Source organism: Penicillium crustosum, assembly GCF_028827405.1.
Source record: "Penicillium crustosum strain IBT 35664 chromosome Unknown utg000001l_segment0_segment0, whole genome shotgun sequence".
In the NCBI taxonomy this organism is placed as follows: domain Eukaryota; kingdom Fungi; phylum Ascomycota; class Eurotiomycetes; order Eurotiales; family Aspergillaceae; genus Penicillium; species Penicillium crustosum.
In genome coordinates this window covers 7249877-7271900 of record NW_026623122.1, presented here as the reverse complement: position 1 = coordinate 7271900, position 22024 = coordinate 7249877, and the positions used below count along the sequence as shown (strand labels likewise).

General features: G+C 47.8%; 9 protein-coding genes across 9 annotated transcripts; 6 read left to right on the top strand and 3 right to left on the bottom strand.

Annotated features, from left to right (window-relative positions):
• Positions 1 to 75: 75 nt before the first annotated feature.
• On the top strand, positions 76 to 3178 carry N7487_002743 (uncharacterized protein; the record flags this gene model as incomplete). Its single annotated transcript, XM_056870490.1, has 4 exons — positions 76 to 1408; positions 1463 to 1565; positions 2133 to 2493; positions 2546 to 3178. 4 exons carry the CDS (start codon positions 76 to 78, stop codon positions 3176 to 3178), a joined length of 2430 nt encoding a protein of 809 aa, XP_056735274.1.
• Positions 3179 to 3526: 348 nt separating this feature from the next.
• On the top strand, positions 3527 to 3937 carry N7487_002742 (uncharacterized protein; the record flags this gene model as incomplete). The annotated part of the gene is made up of 1 exon (XM_056870489.1): positions 3527 to 3937. One exon carries the CDS (start codon positions 3527 to 3529, stop codon positions 3935 to 3937), a length of 411 nt encoding a protein of 136 aa, XP_056735273.1.
• A 500-nt stretch (positions 3938 to 4437) lies between these two features.
• On the top strand, positions 4438 to 5321 carry N7487_002741 (cytochrome b561 domain-containing protein; the record flags this gene model as incomplete). The annotated part of the gene is made up of 4 exons (XM_056870488.1): positions 4438 to 4570; positions 4621 to 4655; positions 4709 to 4771; positions 4827 to 5321. 4 exons carry the CDS (start codon positions 4438 to 4440, stop codon positions 5319 to 5321), a joined length of 726 nt encoding a protein of 241 aa, XP_056735272.1.
• A 469-nt stretch (positions 5322 to 5790) lies between these two features.
• N7487_002740 (transcription factor domain-containing protein) lies at positions 5791 to 7833 on the bottom strand (the record flags this gene model as incomplete). Its single annotated transcript, XM_056870487.1, has 6 exons — positions 5791 to 6022; positions 6083 to 6297; positions 6365 to 6853; positions 6909 to 7192; positions 7245 to 7669; positions 7736 to 7833. Coding segments are annotated over 6 exons (1743 nt in total), but the record flags the coding sequence as incomplete, so codon positions are not given.
• A 653-nt stretch (positions 7834 to 8486) lies between these two features.
• N7487_002739 (ABC transporter B family protein) lies at positions 8487 to 12857 on the top strand (the record flags this gene model as incomplete). Its single annotated transcript, XM_056870486.1, has 10 exons — positions 8487 to 8672; positions 8731 to 8808; positions 8875 to 8990; positions 9044 to 9098; positions 9170 to 9771; positions 9823 to 10399; positions 10448 to 11009; positions 11059 to 11231; positions 11282 to 12778; positions 12831 to 12857. 10 exons carry the CDS (start codon positions 8487 to 8489, stop codon positions 12855 to 12857), a joined length of 3873 nt encoding a protein of 1290 aa, XP_056735270.1.
• Positions 12858 to 13874: 1017 nt separating this feature from the next.
• N7487_002738 (putative serine--tRNA ligase DIA4) lies at positions 13875 to 15464 on the top strand (the record flags this gene model as incomplete). The annotated part of the gene is made up of 1 exon (XM_056870485.1): positions 13875 to 15464. The coding sequence occupies one exon, from the start codon at positions 13875 to 13877 to the stop codon at positions 15462 to 15464; it is 1590 nt and encodes a 529-aa protein (XP_056735269.1).
• A 580-nt stretch (positions 15465 to 16044) lies between these two features.
• N7487_002737 (uncharacterized protein) lies at positions 16045 to 17731 on the bottom strand (the record flags this gene model as incomplete). The annotated part of the gene is made up of 2 exons (XM_056870484.1): positions 16045 to 17187; positions 17258 to 17731. The coding sequence occupies 2 exons, from the start codon at positions 17729 to 17731 to the stop codon at positions 16045 to 16047; spliced, it is 1617 nt and encodes a 538-aa protein (XP_056735268.1).
• Positions 17732 to 18822: 1091 nt separating this feature from the next.
• Positions 18823 to 20253, top strand: ptpB (tyrosine protein phosphatase PTP1; the record flags this gene model as incomplete). The annotated part of the gene is made up of 3 exons (XM_056870483.1): positions 18823 to 18991; positions 19072 to 19337; positions 19399 to 20253. The coding sequence occupies 3 exons, from the start codon at positions 18823 to 18825 to the stop codon at positions 20251 to 20253; spliced, it is 1290 nt and encodes a 429-aa protein (XP_056735267.1).
• A 725-nt stretch (positions 20254 to 20978) lies between these two features.
• N7487_002735 (VanZ family protein) lies at positions 20979 to 21701 on the bottom strand (the record flags this gene model as incomplete). Its single annotated transcript, XM_056870482.1, has 2 exons — positions 21670 to 21701; positions 20979 to 21610 (listed from the first exon to the last, which is right to left on the bottom strand). The coding sequence occupies exons 1-2, from the start codon at positions 21692 to 21694 to the stop codon at positions 20979 to 20981; spliced, it is 657 nt and encodes a 218-aa protein (XP_056735266.1). The 5' UTR covers positions 21695 to 21701.
• Between the last annotated feature and the right edge of the window lie 323 nt (positions 21702 to 22024).

Below are 22024 nucleotides of genomic sequence, written 5' to 3'. Positions count from 1 at the left end.
ATCGATGAGAGCTCCAAGCTAAGAAAATAAATTGTCACCCCTGTCATAATCTCATCAATCCTACAACACAGCAAGATGGATTTGAATTCAGTGCAAGATCTCAAGGATGTGCTCCGACCTGACTTCTTCCATGGGTACGCCACAGCAGCAGCCCAAATAGAAGGCGCCTGGAACAAGGACGGCAAAGGCGTGTCAATCTGGGATACCTTCGGCCACACACCGGGCAAAATCGCCGATGGAAGCACAGCCGATGACGCCGTCCGAGCCTACGACTTCTACCGCGAAGATGTGGCGCTCATGAAGTCCTACGGCGTAAATGCCTACCGCTTCTCTCTATCCTGGTCCCGAATCATCCCCCTTGGCGGCCGCGACGACCCCGTCAACGAACAAGGAATCAAATTCTACTCCGATCTCATCGACGAGCTCCTCCGCAATGGAATCACCCCCTTCATCACTCTATTCCACTGGGATATCCCCCAAGCCCTGGAAGATCGGTACGGAGGCATGCTGAACCAGGAAGCCTACACGCCGGACTTTGTGCGCTACGCCCGCGTCTGCTTTGAGCGCTTCGGTGACCGCGTCAAGCACTGGATTACATACAACGAGCCGGGAGTCTATACCCTCGCCGGGTATGCCGCGGGCGTGCACGCACCAGGTAGATCATCTTTCCGTGAGCGCAATGCCGAGGGGGATTCATCCACAGAGCCGTTCACCGTCGCGCACACTGAACTCGTCTCGCATGGTCATGCTGTGCGCTTGTACCGGGAGGAGTTCCAGCCCCAGCAGAAGGGAACTATTGGTATCACACTGCATGGTAATTGGTCCGAGCCGTGGGATGAGGAGGACCCACGCGACCAAGAAGCTGCGGAGCGTGCGCGCGAGTTCGAGATTGCTTGGTTTGCGGACCCGTTGTACAAAACGGGTGATTATCCTGCGTCGATGCGGGCGCAGCTCGGTGACCGATTGCCGAGGTTCACGGAGGAGGAATCGAAGCTTGTGTTCGGGAGCTCGGACTTCTATGGTATGAATAGCTATACGACTTTCTTTGTGAAGCATACAACATCTGCGCCTGATATCAATGACCATAAGGGTAATGTGGAGATCTTTGATGAGAATAAGCAAGGTGTGTCTCGCGGGGAGGAAAGTGATACCCCGTGGCTGCGGGCCGCCCCTGGGGGATTCAGGAAGTTGTTAAATTGGATCTATAAACGATACCAGATGCCAATTTATGTGACTGAGAATGGTACCACCGCCAAGGGTGAAACAGCCCCCACGCCTGAGGTTCTGAATGATGAGTTCCGCATCAGATTCTTTGAGGGCTATGTTGGCAATGCGCTGGCGCGTGCTGTGAAGGAAGACGGAGTTGATATCCGGTCTTACTTTGCTTGGACATTCACTGATAACTGGGGTAAGTGGCTGTTTTCTTCATCCACTATATGAATAATTGACTGATGTTCTCTAGAATGGGCCGCTGGGTATGCGGATCGCTTCGGTTCCACATTTATCGACTTTGAGTCCGAAGAAAAGACTCGCTATCCCAAGCAGTCTGCCTATTACCTGGACAAGTTATTCAAGCATTTGATTAAAGACGCATAGATGATTTATATGGGAAGATAAATAATCAACATAAATGAAATGCTTACACAAAGATGGTGTTATCGGTGTTATATATATTGTGATAATCTACACAACCTCGGCAGTAGGTATACGAGATAAGTCTTACATCGGGGTGTTTTGGAGACTAGTGTGTCACCACTAGTTCCCTGTATAACATCACAACATAAAGCTTCTATTTGTTGGAATATCATATGATAGCCAGTTAGGGCAGGTCATTGCGATGCTTATCGGCTAGACCCCGAATGACTCCAACTGAGGGGAACCTTGCTCGGCTGTTGATGTCTCAAGTCAATTAAATAGCTGAAGATAGCCTTGGCTTTGATCATCTGTATAGTTATTGTGTAAATTCAAGATGTCTGAAAACGAGCCAATCAAGCTGAAGCTCCATGGCACTCCTCGAGAAGTACACTCTCCAATATGAACATCTGCATGCGACAAGAACTCCAGCTAACTCATATGAATTACAATTAGATCGGACTACAACATGGTCGCGCATTGCGGGAACAAATCCATAGCCAGATATCTATCTACGACTTTATGTTCCAGAACACCTCAAAACTAGCCTGGAAAGATGTGCGCGAAGTCGCAACTGAATTCCAGCCCACCCTCCAGAGCCTAACACCTCATTTATTCACGGAGATGGAAGGTATCGCCGAGGGTGCTGGGCTAGATGTGCTCGACATAATTGCGCTCAACTGCCGAAGTGAGATAGCACTAGGCCGATTTTCCGACGGCTGCACAACACTCAGCTGGAAGAAAAGTGAGACGACACGAGTGCTCTCACAGAACTGGGATTGGACAAAGACTGTCAAGAAGAACCTCGCGATGGTATCAATTGAACAGGCTGGGAAACCTACTATCTATATGATTGCCGAGGTGAGGACTCCTGTATGCGTCTATATTCTAATATGTAATTAACTGTCTTCAGGCAGGAATCGTCGGCAAGATTGGATTCAATGCCAACGGCGTCGGAACTTGTCTCAATGCAATTCGCGCCAAACCGATGATTAGTAGCAAAGTCCCGATCCATGTTGCGCTTCGGTTGTGTTTGGAGAGTACTTCTGTCGATAATGCCGTGAAGACCCTCGAGTCTTTGGGTGGTGTCGCCTCTGCTCAGCATATCCTTTGTGCGGACAGTACCAAAGCACTAGGGCTTGAGCTATCACCAGTTGGAGACAAGCATATCCTCGAGGATGCATCCGGGATTATTAGACATACTAACCACTTCCTTGAGAATCGCTATGTGAATGAGCCGCCCTGGCTATCTGGGTCACCTATCCGGCTTCAGCGGCTAGGGGAGTTGACGCAGGAGTTAATTCAGGATGGTGTTCAGGGCGACGCTATCACACCCGCTTTATTGCGAGAACGTATCTTCTCCGATACGTATAACAAGCCTCAGGCACTATGTTGCGAGGAGGATCCATCGCGCCATATCTCGAGTAGAAGTAGTTCTTTGTTCAATATTGTTATGAACTTGGACCCGAAGAATCTGGGAGCGGAGGTGGTCTTTGGAAGGGTTGGGTCTGGAGAGGAAGGGCCTGTGTTGACAATGCCTTGGTGAATATCATGAAAGGCGGCTGAATATAGACTTTAAATGGATGTCTATTACCATTTACCACAAAGAAGATGATACACACCTTTGTGCTAGCATTACTTTATTAAATGTGAATCCTCCGGCTCGAATCTATGTGCTATGTTTAAGATATAAAGAATCCGATAAAGACCATTGTTGCTTTGTCTCTCTTTGACCAAGTACTCGATCAGATGGTTACAAAAAGATATAAAGCAGGCCGGATGGCACCACCCTTACATGTCTCATCATCTACCAGCTACTCAGTGTCCAAGCAATCAGCTCAAAAGCCACTATCACAAGTAAGCCTCACAATCCACTCTTACTTTCACCAACACCATGCCTGCACGCACTTCCTACGGTACGTACGAAGAGGAGCGTCGTCATTTCATGACCACATTGCACGCTCAGATTGACATCCTCCAGGACAACCACAAAGGGAGCGGAAAGATGGTTATCAATTCTCTGTCTCTTTTGCTTCTGCGAATTGAGGGCCTGAGAATCGCCGGACAGGCTCGTTATACCTACCACAACCCTAATTGGACTGCCAAGTGCAACAAGCTCTATGAGCGGGTGCAATATTTCAAAGATGCTCTTGTCAAGGACCCCACCAGCAACTACCGAGTCGCTGCTGATATCGAGAGCATGATGATCTTTTTGGACTTTTGTGTCCCTGCCGATATTGAGTACCGGATTTCGCCTGATCGGGGTGACCGGAGTGGTGCTCCTTCCCCTGAGCCTAGGCGTTAATTGCGATATTTAGTGCTTCAGTGCTTTAGTGATTGGATTTTAGATGTTTAGATCAAATGGAATTCTTCAGTTGAAATTTGGCCCCAGTAATTGTACGTAGTCTTCTAGAGTAGTGCAGTATCAGCATAGTAAGATGGCCACGTACTTGTGAGACTCAATATTAATTTGGAGTAACAAAGTGAGAATAACAGAGTAACGTGTCCAAATCGCGACATTTTATTTTATTTTGCCAAGTCAGGTTTTGCAATAGACTGCGTCTGAATGGCCTTTTCAGCTCTCGGCAAAAAGCGGATGTGATGCAGAACGTCATTGATAGCGACGATCACGAATAATTTCAGTAATCAAGTACTTTGTGATTCGCACAGAACACATATGTTTGTAGATGTGCATTTACACCTGAGAAAAAAAGCAAAAAGCAACGCAAGGGTTATTAGCCACCGCCCTCATCCTCTTTTCTTTGATCTTTTTTCTCTGAATTGTTCATATGCGCATCATTCATCATGGCCTCAGCAACAGGAATTCCTCAAGATCACCCCGCAACAATTATAGCGCGAGAAGATGAGCCTCTATTGGGCCGTCCAGGCGATGTCACACAAAAGCCCGATGAGAGTATCTATCGGAATCTCTTCACAGGTGAGCGTGAAAGCTTCTGGTCGAAATCCCATAACTAACTCCAAATTCAGGAACAGCGAGTGTCGCGCAAGCAGGGATTTGGATTGTGAGAGCATTCCAACCAATTTAGAAGATCAGAAGACTAATAAAATACATTAGCTAGCGGCGTTGGTCTGGCAAGGAGTCTTATCCCTTCCCCTCTCGCTATTCACCCCGCATCCAGTAAGGAGATATAAGAAGCCAAACAAAATATCCCCAACACTAACTGGATATTCAGTTACTCGGAATTTCCGCCTTGCTGCTTCAAGTTCAAGCAGCTCTCATCTTACAACCAACTGCTACCCCGCAACAGAAACGTACTGGTACTCGCATCCACCACATCTTACAACTACTCAGCGTGGCCCTTTTTATATCTGCCTTTGTCATTATCGAGGTTAACAAGGGCTCTCATCCGCACTTTGTCTCTCCCCACGGAATTCTAGGTCTGGCTACTTACATCGCTATCGTGCTACAAGCCGTGGTCGGCGCTCTTCAGTACTTTTTGCCGGTTACCGTTTTCGGCAGTGTCGACGCTGGGAAGCGTATTTACAAGTATCATCGCTGGAGCGGCTATGTTTTGCTACTGCTGGAGGTGGCGACTGTCGTGGCGGCGACGCAGACCACCTACAACGTGATAGCGATTCACATCCCTCTATGGGGTGTACTTGTTTCTGTCGTTTTTATTCTCGCTGGAGTGGGTGCGAGGATTAAGAAGCATAAATTGGGGTTGTGAGATGGGCAATGTGAGAGGATTCAACAATACTGCAGACCATTTATGAATCGAATATGTGAACTTAGCGTTGTGAACACTCAGCTAATGACCAAAACGGGAGTGACTGACTCACCCTGTGCTCTGGGGGTTGATATTTCAGTCATCTATAAGACATTTTGCTCTATTGGCTATACTTGAGAAAAATGGATAGTCCCCGGAGTTACCAAGCTTCTCGAAAAGAATGGCCGGTGGGAGACTTTTATTCGACGATTAGGTATTCATTTCACACAAGGGCTATACTTTAGAAACTACTTAATATCGATTTATCCCGGTTATTAGAAAATACTATAGTATTATTCGCTAGAGATATGAAGGGTATATTTATATTCTTATTTGCCTCTATTTATAGTCTACTACTACCGCTACTACTACCACAATTAAGGATGACATGGTGAATGGGAAGCAAGAAACGGCCACTTTTAACACCATTTCAAGTAGCTCGCGCTAGTTTTATTATTTTCGTTTGCTGGCAAGCTGTAGCCATAGATTTAATGATGAGCATAACTGGCCTGAGCTCGACTCGTTCCTTAATGACCATCTCGGCAAAATCGCTAACCCAGGTTATGGATACGAGATCCTCCTCGAGATTGGCGTGGTCAGGATTTCCAATGATATCCAAACAAAGGATAAAAAAGGGGATGAACTGGTGGAGTAATAAGATACTGTTCGAACGGTTAATTAATTGCGCAAACGAGGAAAGGTAAGTTGTATGCTTGACATACCTGACGCCCCACAACGCATACTCCGACGATCCAAGAAGAGATTGGAAGATTTTCACGGATTTTCTGGATATATCCACAGCCTTGGCTGGTAGGATATGACTCTGTTCGCATTTTTTCGATTGATAGAGGACGATGAGCATTTTGTAAGTGCTGAATAGTACATCGACGCAGAACCATATCTCGAGGTGATTTGTAGCCATTTGAAGAAGGCCCTCCTTTAGAGTGATAAATTAGGAATGAAAGATTTCGTAAATTGGTGTTCCAAGTTAGTGTGAAACGTACCACATCCCAATCCAATAATATTGGCTCAACCTCGTCGATAAAACTGTCAATTGTCGCATCATGGGAGACGGGATCAGGATCTTTCCCTCCGTCAACCCAATCAAGATATTTCATCACAATGAGCGTCAGTCGCATAGACGCGATGAAATGGATATTTATGAAGCGGGATGATTCATGGTTAACGCTGCTGATATTTGGGTCGGGGAAATTGACTTTCCACGATCCTGCCGGGATGAGAGTTGGTTTTCCGTAACACATGCGAAAAAAACAATCCGTTCGCAAAATGTGCCAGAATTCGAACCGTTTTCGATTTCGCTCTACTTCCGCCTGGTGTGGGAGAGATTCCGGCTCTGTGGAAAGTTGTTTATCTCCTCCCTCGGAAGGTGTCTCATCCACGGAGAAAAGTCCTAGGGCTTTAGATATCCTGCATGTTTGGGCGAGGGCTTTCCAGGATAAATCGATATTGCAACATTCGAGGGACAATGACATCTGTTGAAATTGTTAATTCATTGGTGTTATATTGAGAAGTATCTAGTTGTCTTACCAGTGTCAATGCTGCAAAGAAGTCGGCTGGGGTATCTTTGATATTTTTCAGCCAGTCTTCGCTGAGAGAAACGCATTTCCGATATAGAATATGGATCAAGGTTCCTCTTCTTGGGAGTGTCTCTGGCTTTAAAACGAGGCCTTGGAAAAGAGTGGTGTAATAGATGAGTTGGGAGGTACAATCTAGTTGAACATGGGGTATTTCGAGCAGATCAGGAATTGAAGTTAGAAATGATTTTTCGAGAGGCATCTTGAAGCCTTCGAAATCGCAGAAGCTGAAGTAATCTGGATTGGACGTTAGCGAATGAATCATCAAGCACGGGTCAGATGTGTTTACAGTCTATGAGCTGTTTGGCCAAGTCTTTTGGAATGGACAACTCTTCTGATGGCTTCGTAGGCTCTGTATCTTGCATGAACTCGACTTCCGACATGGCGGAAGTAATGGTACAGAAGCATTGTTCATTTGCGAGAAAGCACGGTTGGATCTGTTGCAGGTGACAGAAGACACTAGAGAGAAGCATGGATTGACTGCCTTCATCTTTGATACGACTGACTATATCACGGATCCCGGGTGGGACTATTGTGGTCGGTATTTCAGGCAGGATTGCAATCCGTGTGTTCTCTGATTCGACAGAAGAGATAGACATGGAATCGGCCTCATTGTCTTGATTTCCCGCGAAAGTATCCAAGCCACAATGCTCCTCTAAGCGTCTGAGGCGCTCGAGAACTTCTAGAAGAGCATTCTTCTTAGAAATTTCGGTCCTGCGATAGTCTTGTCAATGAAAATCTAGAGGGATGTATTAATGCTTCATGGCTGAGCAAATGTACCTTTGTTTCTTAGTTCGTGGCTTTCGTGGCAGGTAAGCACACTCAGCCCCTATGGCTTCACATCTATCACATATCGGCGTAGCTCGATTGCAGCGAATCTAGAAGATTGTTATTGTGGCTGCATTGAAGATGACATTACCCCCAAGGGCTCTATACCTTCTTAGACTGACAACGACCGCACTAGGATAACCTCAAGTCAGAATTCGATCGATTCGCATGTGGACATAATATTTTCTCACCGAAATAGTCGCTGATGTAAGCCCAGTACTCATTATTGTTCGTGGTCGCACTGTTAGCTATCGTTGGCTCCGTGTGGATGTTGCGGGAAAAGCGAAAAGGCCGAAAGTCCGGAGGGACTTCCAAGTATCTGGGGTCCTCGATTCTGGTTGGTCACAAGGCTGTTAAGTGGGGCTGGACTCTCAGTAACCCCGAAAGACCGTACGCTAGTTTAGGTTAGATCTCGATCTAAACCTATTTAGGAACTACCTCTCGCTCGAGCTTTATTACTCCTGAGGGGTGCCAAGCAGGCATCTCTTTGATCCATTTTGGTCCACATTGATGACGATCCGAGATTTATTGGCCTATCATAAAGCTACTATCTAAAAATACAGTGAGTTAGTCTGGAAATTTCCGTATCCTGTCACATTATCTAGTTACAGGCAATTTACCTGTCCCGAGTATAAAGTTCAAAGGAATCCTCTTCCTAGGATGAGCACTCTCCTCTGCTACCATCAACATTGCTCTCCAAAGGATGGATCTCTCGTCAGATTCACCCCAAGGAGCTGTGACCGAGACAAGGTCTATGACTGGAGAGTCACATTCTCCACATTTGACAGATGACCGACAGCCCAATGTTGTCGAAGTCAACGAGGAACCCAAGCGGGATCTTGATACCAAAAATGTGGAAGATCAATCTGCGCCCCTTAGCGGTTATTTCGTATGTGTCAAGTGACTGAGGGAATACTTCGTCGCAATATATCGCTAAGAATATACAGAGGATTCTTTCCTACCTGACCACCAAAGATCGCATGGTCTTGATGGTCGCTCTCATATGCTCCATGGCCTCCGGTGTCGTAAGTTGATTGTGTTTTGGAAGTTCAATTGCAAAGGACCAAAAAAAGGTACTAATCGGTCCTCAGCCATTGCCTATCATGAATATCGTTTTTGGCGAGCTGGTCGGTAGCTTCAGTGATTACTTTCTTCCTGATTCAACAACGACCGAAAGCGAATTCAAAGCTTCCGTTAGTCGACTAAGGTAAGTGCAGGGTCACAATTGTCATCACAGTATCATAAGGCTAACTTTGAAAGTCTCTATATCGTCTACCTCTTCATCGCGAAGTTCGTCTTGACATACTTTTCAATGGTATGCTAGGATACCCAAAGTGAAACTGCGGTACTTCCCCCAAAGCTAACCTGCTGAAAATCCAACCGCAGTACTGCTTTCGTGTTACCAGCCTTCGAGTTTCAGCTTCTTTACGACTCGAATACATGGATTCGCTTTTCGCCCAGCCTTTGAGTAAACTGGACCAAGTATCAGTCGGCACAGTTGTCAATGCTATCACGACTTCCTCCAACTCTATTCAGCAAAGTATCTCCGACAAACTGGCCATTTTGTTCCAATCTCTCGCTCTTTTGATTGCCGCATACATCATAGCCTTCAAGTATTCGTGGGCCCTTACCCTTGCGACCAGCTCGGCTTTACTCTTCATTCTGATCGTATGCTCTCTGACGTTGCCCGCAATTTCCAAAATCCAGCAAAATGTGGACAAAGCAGATGAAAAACACTCGGCAATCGCGGCGGAAGTTTTTGGTTCCATACGAACAGTCATCTCACTGGGCGCCGAGACACCGTTGGCCACAAGATACCGTCAATGGGTCCAAGAGTCTCGGAAAAGAGGAATGCGCATGTCTGTCATCATGGGGCTTCAACTTGGTCTTATCTTCTTTGCCATGTATGCTAGCTATGCGTTGGCATTCTGGCTAGGGTTAAGACTGTTTCAGCAGGGTCATATACCGAACATTAACACAGTCATAACGTATGTCTTCTCCCCCCAGCTACTTTGTCGATACTTACAAATCTGTTCTAGGGTGTTCTTTTCGGTCATGATTGCAGTGAGCGTAATAGGCAGTATCGCATCGCCATTAGTGATGATCTTCAAAGCGGCCAGTGCAGCAGCATCCTTTTTTGAGATAATCGATTCGGAAGGAATTCCTTCTGGCGGAGACCGCGATGCAGCTGCCCTCGACTCAGGAGATATAGTCTTCAAGGATGTCCAGTTTTCGTATCCTTCTAGACCGGATACCCAAATTCTCATCGGCCTCAACGCGCGGTTTGAGAGAGGCAAGACAACAGCAATAGTTGGCCCATCAGGATCGGGTAAAAGTACTATCGTCGCACTCACAGAGAGATGGTATTCTCCAGAGCAAGGAAGCATTTCAGTGGGCCAGCGCAATATTGAGCAGCTGGATCTCAAGTGGTGGAGATCTAACATTGGGCTTGTGCAGCAAGAGCCGTTCTTATTCAACGATACGATTTTCAAGAACGTCTCTTTCGGATTAATCGGTACTAAATGGGAAGATGAGCCTGACTCAGTCAAAGCCAGATTAGTGAAAAATGCGTGCAAAGAAGCATTTGCCGATGAGTTCATTGATCGGCTGCCCAAGGTATGTAAGCTGCTCACACTTTCCATTTTCGTTGCTTAAAATCTCCAGGGATACGAGACACTTGTGGGGGAGAACGGCACGAAATTAAGCGGAGGTCAGAAACAGCGCCTGGCTATAGCGCGAAGTATCATTAAAGAGCCTACTATTCTCGTTCTGGACGAGGCCACAAGTGCGATTGATGTTCGGGGAGAGAAGATTGTTCAAGCAGCCCTCGATCGTGTCTCTAGGAACCGAACTACACTTGTGATTGCTCACCGATTATCCACCGTTCGACGAGCTGATCGGATCATTGTTCTTCGCGGCGGTCTGAACATTGAAGAAGGGACTCACGATGAGCTTCTTGCTGTGGAGGACGGCCTTTACCGGGGCCTGGTCAATGCACAGAGACTTGAAATCGCCGGAGATGATGAAAGTGATACAGTGGAGACCATGGAAGCTTTGAAAGAGGAGCTTGAACACTATCCGACTGCTACTGCCGAAGACTCGCACGAGGAGGCCAAGAAGACTAAAAAACGGGGCTTCTTCACCAGCGTGGGACTTTTGATCTATGAGTCTCGTACTCATGGGCCATTCTTCCTCCTAGCACTCCTCGGCATTTTGGGTGCTGCCTGTAAGCAGTCTTCCCGAACGTTGTTTGATCCTGGTTAACCATAAGTCAGCTGCGTACCCTTTACAGAGTTGGCTTTTCGCAAAGCTTATCAATGTGTTCAGCTTTAGAGATCAGAAACTGACCGATGCCGCCAACTTTTGGTCGCTGTGGTTCTTTGTCTTGTCTCTTGGACTTGGCGCCAGTTATTCAGCGATTGGCTTCGCGACCAACAGACTCGCAGTTGTCAGTGGATATTATACTCAAAATACATAATGGATCTAACAGTATTATAGGAACTATCTTCCACTTGCCGAACGGAATATTTTGAAAACATTCTGAAAAAGTCCGTTCCATTCTATGATCTGAACGAGAATGCCTCCGGGTCGCTCGTGTCACGTCTGGCAACCGATCCCAAGCAGATCCAAGATTTGATCGGGTTAAATGGTGTTTTCCCAGTCATCTCACTCTGCAGCATGATTGGGTGCATGGCCATTGCCTTTTCTTTTGGGTGGAAATTATCTCTCGTGGCTATGTTTGCTGCTCTTCCCTTCGTTTTCCTTGCTGCGTTTATGCGCATTCGTTATGAACTGGAGTTTGAGGCCATGAATGCTGCTGTTTACTCCGGTAGCTCCCAGTTCGCAGCAGAAGCTATCGGAGCATTTCGCACTGTCTCGGCATTAACAATGGAGGATTCCATTTTGAAAAGATACTCGAACCTTCTGCAAGAGCAGCAAAAGAAAGCTTTTCGCAAAGCATGGCTCGCTACTCTCGTGTTTGCCTTCTCTGATAGCGTTGAGCTTTGTGCCATGGCGCTGACCTTCTGGTACGGTGGTCAGCTGCTAGCGTCTAGAGAGTACGAGCCGGTTTCCTTCTTTGTTGTGTACATGTCCATCATTCTAGGCGGACAGCAAGCGGGCCAATTCTTTAGCTATGGGCCTAATATCGCCCAGGGCACTGCTGCAGCGAACAGAATGCTCGACTTCCGTCCAGATTTGAGCCATTCCGACAAGGACCCCGAAAAGCTCAAGATGGATACAGCTATTCATGCTGGAGCTCATATCGAATTTCAAAATGTTGCCTTCAAGTATGCTTCACAGGAGAACCCATTGTTCACTGGCCTCGATGTCACCATTGAAAGTGGCCAGTTCGTTGCATTTGTCGGCGCCTCGGGCTGCGGGAAAACGACCGTTATATCCATGCTCGAGCGATTTTACGACCCTTACAAAGGGAACATTTTCCTCAACGGCGAAAATATCACTTCGATAGATACAACCTCATACCGTCGATCCTTGTCGCTGGTAGCACAAGAGCCACGGCTTTTCGAGGGCACCATTCGAGACAACATTACGCTTGGCCTCGACCCATCAGAATACACTGACGAAGAGGTGGTTCAGGCATGCATTGATGCCGAGATCCACAACTTCATTACATCCCTGCCTGACGGATACTCCACAGATCTAGGTATAAAAGCACAGACGGCATTGAGCGGTGGCCAGCGCCAGAGACTTTGCATAGCGCGTGCATTGTTACGCAAACCTACCTTGTTGCTTCTAGACGAGGCAACATCCAGTCTCGACTCGCAGTCTGAAAAGGTTGTCCAGGGTGCCCTTGAACGTCTAGCAGCACGGAGAAGTATGACGATTGTCGCAGTTGCGCACAGACTGGCAACTATCCAGAAAGCGGATATTATTTTCGTTTTTGGAGAGAGTCAGAATGGAAATGGGTCTAAGATCGTCGAAAGGGGGTCACACCAGGAATTACTCCGCAACAAGGGGATGTACTGGCAAATGGTAATTCAAATCTCACTTCCCAATTATCATTCTCTAACGCTGAAAACTTTAGTGTCAAGCAAATGGACTGGATATGTGAAATCAGTCAAATGTTCTCGACTCTTCTATCTCGACCTCCTTCATTTCACCTACCCCCTCTATTATTTGTACTATCATTTTTTTAATAAGAAAATTCATCGCATAATACCTGAAATACCTCATTGAAAATCAATGCGTAGGCTATGGTAGGGGCGAGAAAGGAAGGGGCCAGAGAGGGAAAGAGAAGGGAAATATCCCTTCGATATCAAGTAGAATACTGCCTCCATGCGTAATGGCGTGTCTGTCATAGACAAGGTAGGTGGTCCAGATTCCGGGATAGCATAGTTCATCGACTGATAATAACCCCCGCTCCTCTGCCCCAGCTATATCTATGAATATCACCAACCTTAAGACAACAAGTCAGCGGCGTCTCCTTGTCAATACTATCGCATTGGGGACATGAGTACCCATTGTTATAATTCCTGATGTATCAACGCCAGAGACTGCACGCCCGAATATTAGACCAGCCCATAGATCTGTATTGGCGCATATAACTAACCCACCAATAAAGAAGTGTCGACACAGTGAGATATGGTGTGTTGCGGCCAAGGTGATCGCACGCACGAGCATATATTGGTTGGAATGTCGTACAAATCAATCAAAAGGCGTTCACGGGCCATGATGAGAGATTTGCTCGACTGAATAGTGATTCGACTGCAACATGTGGTGATGCTGATAGACCTAAGAGTCTTGGTATATATATATATATATATATATATATATATATATATGAACGTTGGAGAGATTGACAGACTGAATCAGACATTGCCTACCAAGTTTGAAATGAGAATACTAAGAAGAATTGTTAGGGAATGCATGTATTCAATCTTCATTCATAACAGACCTGCAACGAGTATGATTGTGCGAGATTTGGATAGTTGTGATCTGCATAGTTATATGTTGGAGTACGGAGTACAAAGTATTGGACATGCAGATCCCCCAAAAGGGTTAAGGCGGGATCCACTACATATCCACCACTCATTGCCTGTTCACTTCTTTTCTTCTTCCCCAAAATCCAATGGCGCTCACTTCATATGTCTGCTTCAATTGCAGGAGCTCTTATGGATTGAAAACATCTTTGCGCAATTTCTCCTCCGCCCGACGCAATCGAGACATACTACGACCCGCGACAGCTCCGAAGCCTACGCCGGACATCAAACACATCCGCCAAAATGCCGACCTCTATGCACAGAACTGCATAGATCGTAACTATGCAGGTCATGCCGGGCATCCGTCGAAAATTCAACAACTATCAGAGGAAGCTAGACAGCTCGATCACGACCTGAAAACCCCTCGATCCCGCATCAAGCAACTAGAAAAGACCATCGCCAAGCTACACATTGCGACTCGACAAGGCGCAGATGGAAACGCCAATGAGAAGGGCCTGAATCCAAGCGAGGAACTAGCCGAACTCAAGTCAGAAGCTCAGCGCCTAAAGGACGACTCGCAGTCCATGACAGAACGCAAAGCAACCTGCACCGAAGAGATCAACCGACTAGCCCTCTCCCTCCCAAACCTCTCATCCCCATTCACACCTATCGGACACGACCCAGCTCTCGTCCAATACCTCAATTTCAACCCCCAAGAACCCCCCGCCTGGACCCGCCAATCCCAAGCCGAGCTCCAAGCCCGGTCGCACGTCACAATCGGCACAGAGCTCAAACTCCTCGACTTCGCCAGCTCCGCCACAACAACAGGATGGGGCTGGTACTTCCTGATCAACGAAGGCGCAATGCTGGAACAAGCACTCGTCCAGTACGCGCTGAGCACCGCCCGCCGCCGAGGCTGGAAAACCGTCGCCCCGCCCTCAATCGTCTACTCCTACATTGCTGAAGCATGCGGTTTCCAACCCCGCGACCAACACAACGAGCAACAGATCTGGTCCATTGAACAGAACGAACGCGACAAAAACACCAAACCCCAACGCTCGCTAACCGGCACCGCCGAGATCCCTCTCGCAGCCATGTACGCGGGGCGCGACATGAACGCCTCCGAGCTACCGATCAAGCTCGTCGGCGCGAGCCGCTGCTACCGCGCCGAGGCGGGTTCCCGTGGCGTCGACACGAAGGGTCTGTATCGCGTTCACGAGTTCACCAAGGTCGAGCTGTTCGGCTGGGCGGATAGCGTGGACGGGGCCGTTCCGAGCTCGGACGATATGTTCAACGAGTTGTTGGATATGCAGATGGAGATTCTGACGGCGCTGCATTTGCCCTGTCGTGTGTTGGAGATGCCGAGTGGAGATCTGGGGGCTAGCGCGACGCGCAAGCGAGATATCGAGGCGCTCTTCCCGTCTCGTCTACGTGCGGCGTCGGGTGGTAGTGCTACGCCTGTTGATCCCGAGATTCATCATCTGGAGTCGGCTTGGGGTGAGGTTACTTCTGCTTCTATCTGTACGGATTACCAGAGTCGGCGGTTGGCGGCTCGGGTGCGTGGCGGTGGCGCGAAGGAGTCACGGTTCCCGCATACTGTTAATGGGACTGCTATGGCTGTCCCGCGTGTGCTGGCTGCAATTTTGGAGAATGGGTGGGATGCTGAGCGGGGTGTTGTTGTTATTCCTGAGGTTTTGCGGCCTTGGATGGATGGAATGGAGAGTATCGGTCGGAGCTAGGTGGGCTAAGGGGTTATTCTCGCTCTCCTCGTGGAGACGCTGTATACTATGTACTTTTTAGGGACGTAGCGGACATATATGTATTTCTTCTAGTGAAAGTATGCTTCATCTGAGCTACCTGTAATATAAAAAGGATAGGTGATTATCTTCATGAACCTTGCATTGCATTACTTGCGACCTTTTGGTATCTTTTAAAACACAGTAGACAAAAAGGAGGTCTTAAAAGACCCCCAATCGCTGCCTCATTGAGGGCAGGATAAAGCAGAATATTAAATAAAAACAGAACAGAACAAATCAGAGGCAGAGCCATTCATGACTTCGTGAACACATAAATCAGAAACAAAACATAAATCAAGTAAGCATAAACATCTCATCATTGCAAATCACAGAGACAGGGGTACAATCTGGTCTCTTTCGTCAGACAAGACCAGCAGCCTGCGAAGGAAGGCAGATAAAAAAGGAAATAACCAAACGCCATAAAAAAAACCAAGTAGGGCAGAGATACCCAAGAAGATGATGATGATCAGGACAAAACGCAAGCCAAATAGATAGCCCTGGAGATCCCAAGAAGTTGTCAGGCTCATTTCCAAGGTAGGTCTATATCTTCAACACGAGTGCATGTCAGATATGGCAACCCCACCGGAGTATTCTCACGAGGACCAACGGTACTAGTGGGTGCCTGGTCCGGGCTCTTCAACTCCAACTCGAGGAAATTACGCATTAGCGGCTTGACGATATCCCGTGCCAGCCGTTTCATCTCGTCCATCTTACGCTCGAAGCGTTTCAGAGTCTCGCGCGTGTAAAGCGAGCCAGAGGAGGATGTAGGATGGAGTTTGAGGAAGCGCTTGAGCTCATCGTGGGGCAAATATGCCTGCAGAGAAGAGGAGCCGATCAATCTATAGATGCGCGCGGACGGGTCTGGGGACGTGGTTGATCGCGATGTGCTTGCTGGGTGTGACGCCGATGCAGTAGGTTGGACGGGACCATCGCTTGGACCCGAAGTTTTAAGAATAGGAGCTGGAGGTGGCGTGGTGCTTTCTATCAGCCATTGGCGGAAGAGACATACGGCGAGCCAGTCCAGGTATGCATTTGAGGGGCCGACACGTTCGCCGCGCGAGGTGGTTAAGGATAGGCGCAGGAGCTTGGATTCAACGCGCGCTTTGAGCTCGTCGAGATCTTCTACTTTGTCTTCAATCACATCTAATAGTGAGTCTGGCAGTGGCGCATAGGAGCCGTTTCGTAGACTTGGTAGGGCGGCGGGCCACTGGCCGACGACATGGATCAAGGCTTCGGAGAAGATCACCCGGCTGCGGGCGAGATATCCCAGCTTCAAGTAGCTGGGTGGGTATTTGGCGATCTGTTTGAATAGACGAGATCCAAAGCCGAGCAGGTGGTGGTCCACGCGGGGCCCTGTCACCGGAAGCGCATCGTACATATCGGCCAATGCGAGGAGGGATTTGCACTCTGTATATGCAGAGGCGATGTTGACACTGTTGAGAATGGGGGCATGATTGTAAAATATTCGTAGTAGATTGTCATAGTCACGTATTAAGGGGTCGACTGCGACAGTGTGTTCCCTGGTTTGCGGTAGGTGGGCTACCGACTGCATCCCTGCTAGATTCGCCATAGATCGAACGAAGCCTGCATGGGCGTTGGACGGCTTGGTCATCGTCGGAGGAAATGCAGCTTGGTCGCCACTGAACATGGGGGCATAGGTTGGTTGCTGTTTCAACGCGCGACATTAGCATTGTTGGCAAAGATGAGATTATGCGACACGCCGGCGCAAAGTATACCTTTTGGACAAGGATCGCCTCTTCATCCTCTGCGCGATTCTCCCAGTCAAGTTCATATCGCCAGCGTCTCTTCTCCCCTGGTCGCGTCGAGATTCCACCGTTATCAGACGGTGCCAACGTTGACCCGTTCGATAAATCATCATCCTCGCTCAGTCGCGACAGCGTTCCCTCAGGCTTTGACGGACCCAAAGCCATTTGGCGCGACCAGCCCTCATTGGTGCTCGCCTCAAAGTAGCCCGAGCATTGTGATAATATCAATTTGTGGAGGAGATAACGCCTTTCTTGCGATCCGGTGCGGATCACGACCTCGGTGTCACCCGTGTACGTGAAGATGGGGAAATCGTTCGAAGAGGGATGCGAAGAGCCGCCATGGTGCGAGCGACCGGAACGGTGTCGTCTACTTGAGGGACGCGATACTAGGGAAGCGGTACTTTGAGCGGTTGTGCGATCAACGATCTGAGCTTGGGAAACCATTTCTGGGGATTTGTTGACATATGCGAATCGGGGGTGTTCAACACCTGTCAGGATAAGAGGGCGTCATCCGAGACCGAGGATGGAAATTGGAGATTATTGTAAAAGAGGGAATAAATAAAGAGAGAGTGATACAGAGAAGAAAGAGGAAGAGGTTGAAGAGAAAGAGAGAGAGAGAGACAAGAGAGAAGAGTATGAAGTTCCTCAGGCATTCCCCGCCGAAAGAAGTAAAGGAGATCAAATAAAAGAGTATACAAGTATAATAGAGTCATACAAGGTCATCAAAGGGGTAAAATCGATAATAAAGTCCCCGTTTCTATCAGAATTCAGTTACCAACTAAAAATCAAATATTAATAGGCCCTAAATAGTGTATATGTCCTATGAATGTGGGATGCCGCAAGCAGCTGAATTCGAGTGGCAAAGGGCCCAGTTACCAATGCGACATGGCCTTTGAATATGAAAACATAAATAGTTTCGGTTTACTCCGTATATTAGTTTCAGTTTATATGTTACATACTAATATAACACTCTACTACAATACTACAATACTACAATAAATACTATATAAAATATAAATATACTCGGGCATCTCGGAGCTTTTGTTCTTTTATGCGCCCCTCCACTTTCTCTCCTTTTTAGCCCGTCTCCAGTTTCGCCTTGTTTTTTTTCCCTACTTGTCTTCTTCTTTTCATTTAAACCTTCGGCTTATTCTTGTAATCCTTATGAAATTTGCTTCCTGATCCGAAAAATCAATCAGGTGGACTCGGGAGTATACGGCCTGACACAATAAGGTTACTTTTATTGCGACGCTCTCCTCCACTTCCTCGACGCCCAACCCCCGCGATCCTCAAAAAATCTGGCCCTGGACACATCTTCCCGGGACAGCTTCTATAGCTGTCCCGATCTGTCATCACTGCAGATAGCACCAGTGTCTGCGGATTTTGATAGCGCGAGAACCGATCCGTCTCCTTCCCCCTCTCCTTCCTTCGACTTTGCCCCGCACAAAAAACGATCCAAAGCTAGAACTGTCGGGAGGAAAGCGCGTGGTGTCATCAGCAAAGTCCGAGCATTCCAGCGGATCGCGGCCGCCAAGATGGCGCATCCGAATATCAAGATCGACACCAGCTTCCAGGCGACCAAGCGCGGACTGCCCGAAAATGACGACGCGGGGCTCGATATACTGGGTGCGGATCAAGACAACCCGAATCTGGAAGCTGGAAATACGGAAGATGTTCCACCGTTCCTGTGTCAATCTGTCTCGGGTGAGTGAGGGGTGCATAAAACGCCTATCGGAGAATACAACCCTGCACGTGGAATGTGACTGACCGCTTCCTTTATGCAGAGATCCATGACAAGTTCGAGGATTTGGAATGGATGCAGCGTACACGTCTCGCCGAGGCTCAACTGGCCAATGATCTCACGCATCCCTTCGCCCTAGAGGTAGACCCCAAAGTCAAAGACAGGAATCGCTATTTTAACGTCCAGGCGTGGGCAAATTGTCGGGTCCATCTGCGGGTGCCCGAGGGCGAGTGTGATTTTATCAATGCATCTCCGATCAGACTGGAAGACTCGGTGACACGGGAAAGAAGGAATTATATAGCGACCCAGGTAGGTTGCGCGTTCCATCATAAAATCATATGTTTTGCTTACCATTCTTACCATTAATCAGGGCCCCAAAGTTGGGTATCTCGCGGAGTTTTGGCACATGGTCTTCCATGAAAGCCAGGAGGTCGGCGTGATTGTCATGCTTACCCAAACTTTTGAAGCGGGCCGGGAAAAGTGCGCTCAATATTTCCCATTGGATACGGAGCAGGCTTCAATGGTCCTATTCGCAAATGAGTCGGACGTTCTCTTCGATGAGAGCGAGCAAACCGAACCCGGCGTCTTGGGTAGGGTGACCTTGTTGGAATCAACTTTCGACGCTAGATCACGATCTGAAATCCGCAAGCTCGAACTGGCCATCGGTTCCGAGTCAAAGATCGTCTGGCATTTCCTTTTCGCTGGCTGGGCCGATTACTCCAAACCCGAAGGCAGCGATCGCCAAGCCCTTCTCGACTTGATCAAGTTGTCAGCCTCCAAATCCACCCCCGATAATCCGCGAATCGTGCACTGCAGCGCAGGGGTTGGCCGGACAGGAACTTTCATTGCGCTTGATCATTTGCTATGCGAACTGGAGTCAGGACATTTGTTGGATATGGAACATCCAGAGGTCGATCCTGTTTTCGAAACAGTCAATCAGATGCGCGAGCAACGGATGATGATGGTCTACAACGAGATGCAGATGCAATTTATCTATGAAGTGCTCCGGGAACAAACCGATCGGAAGCTGGGCAAGATTACAGACTGGAACATGGACTCGCCTAACGGCAGCGAGGAACGATCTGCGAAAATCGCTAAGTTGAATGACCAGGCAGATTACCTGCCAACTTTCAAGCCGGAATTGGAAGCTGTCCCAGATCGCATCCATACGCCGACGAGAAGTCGGACTGGTACACCGGAACTTTCTGATCCTGATAATGAATGACGCCCGCTCAACCTTCATTTTGACCTCTTTCCGTCCGATCCGTGATCATGTACTTTGGACGGAAAGTTTATGTTTATGTTGCATCCCTTCATGGCATCCGGTGTTTACTTGATTTTGAACTTGCGACTGTTTCCGAATTATGCCTTGTTTCAACCCCCCTGCTATATATTTTTTCTTTCCTGTTGAAATACCCCCCGTTTTGTTACTTTGGTTATCATCTTGGATGTAGTTATATTGCTTATTGACTAGCACTGTCAGTCTCGCTCTAGAGTCACTGTATATTAGCCAATTGGTGATATTGTATGCTTTGTCGACTGATCTGGGACATTCTACTTTTACCGAATAACCATATCTATCATAGGCTTTGGGGGGATCAGACTTCGTTATTGGCATTTTCACGGCTATGTAATACCTCCCACATATTCCCACTAAGTCCGCGCTACTGTACAATTCCTTGAAAATAACGAGAAACTTCTTGCAATCTTCACCATAGAAAATCATCCCCATCAAGGCATAATATAACAATATAAACAAACAACAAAACAAAATCGCACTGCTGAACACAAAATCGAGATTGTTATCATACCGACGTGAGACCAAGACATGAAATCCATCATCATACATAAGAACAGAGAGTAACTATGGCAAAACAAGTTCTGAATGTGACGCAAGGCTTCTCCTTTCCAAAGCACACAGTACACGCTTCGCTCCAGTTACAAGTAATCTTAATCAATACGCTTTGCCGCGGCGGGAATTGCAGCCGATTGGCCACTTACAGGGCCAGTTTCATGATAACTGGGAGGAGCAGTCTCTCGTTCAGGGCTGGGCGCTTCTTCTGTATCCCAAGTCTCCACTGCATTCTCATCCCAGTTGTCGACTTCCTGCTCAAGACTCATGACACCGGATTCCTGCGGGCCTATGATTTCTGAATCGCGACGGGAATTCCCGACGCCACCGAGCTCGACATCTTCAGTGCCCTCCTCCATCATTCCATACCGACTTTGTCGGCGGCGTTCCATCATGCGTCGGTGGTACCAGCTGCAAAGTCCAACAGCACCTACACTACCGACAACATTGGCGACAATATCGAAGATATCAAAGTCTCGACCATTTGGAAGGAAACCTTGAACAACTTCAGAGCCAATACCCAGCCCTAATGTGCAGACCACGAGGGTCACGTGTAGCGTGCGACGACGGGTAGTGTCCAGGACCCAGTAAAATGTTACTGAGAGTAGGAAAAATGTGACGAGGTGGAGGAACTTGTCATTGGGTTGAAGCTGTGTTGGTATCGTTGAAGAGGTGCTGTGTGGAAGAAGGCCGATGTAACCAGCTAAGAAGAGCAGGAAGATGAAGGCACCTGAGGCGGGTTAGTTGGGGAGATCGCCGGAATCAGAATAGTAAGTAAGCAAATCTCACCTGCGAAAGGATAGCGAATGCGCATGGTGATCGAGAATGAGGGTCAGCGAGGAAGAAAGTGAGAAGAAGCTTTGACTGAAACTCTTTTTCCGTGAAAGTGATTGTCCAGTCTTCGGGAGAGCTGTCAAATGTGGAGGAGTTCGGCCCCAGCTGATGCCTTGTGCGTCATATGCGGAGCAATGGACGTTCACAACAAAGAAGTGGAAAATCTGAGACAGGAACAGACAAATCCCACAGTAAACTCAGGTAAAAACTACAGATAATAATAGATTGAAATAAGACAAGATGTGAACAATAGCGATTGATCGCAAGTCGAAAGACTGACAATGAGACCAGATCTGCCGGTTGACTCCGC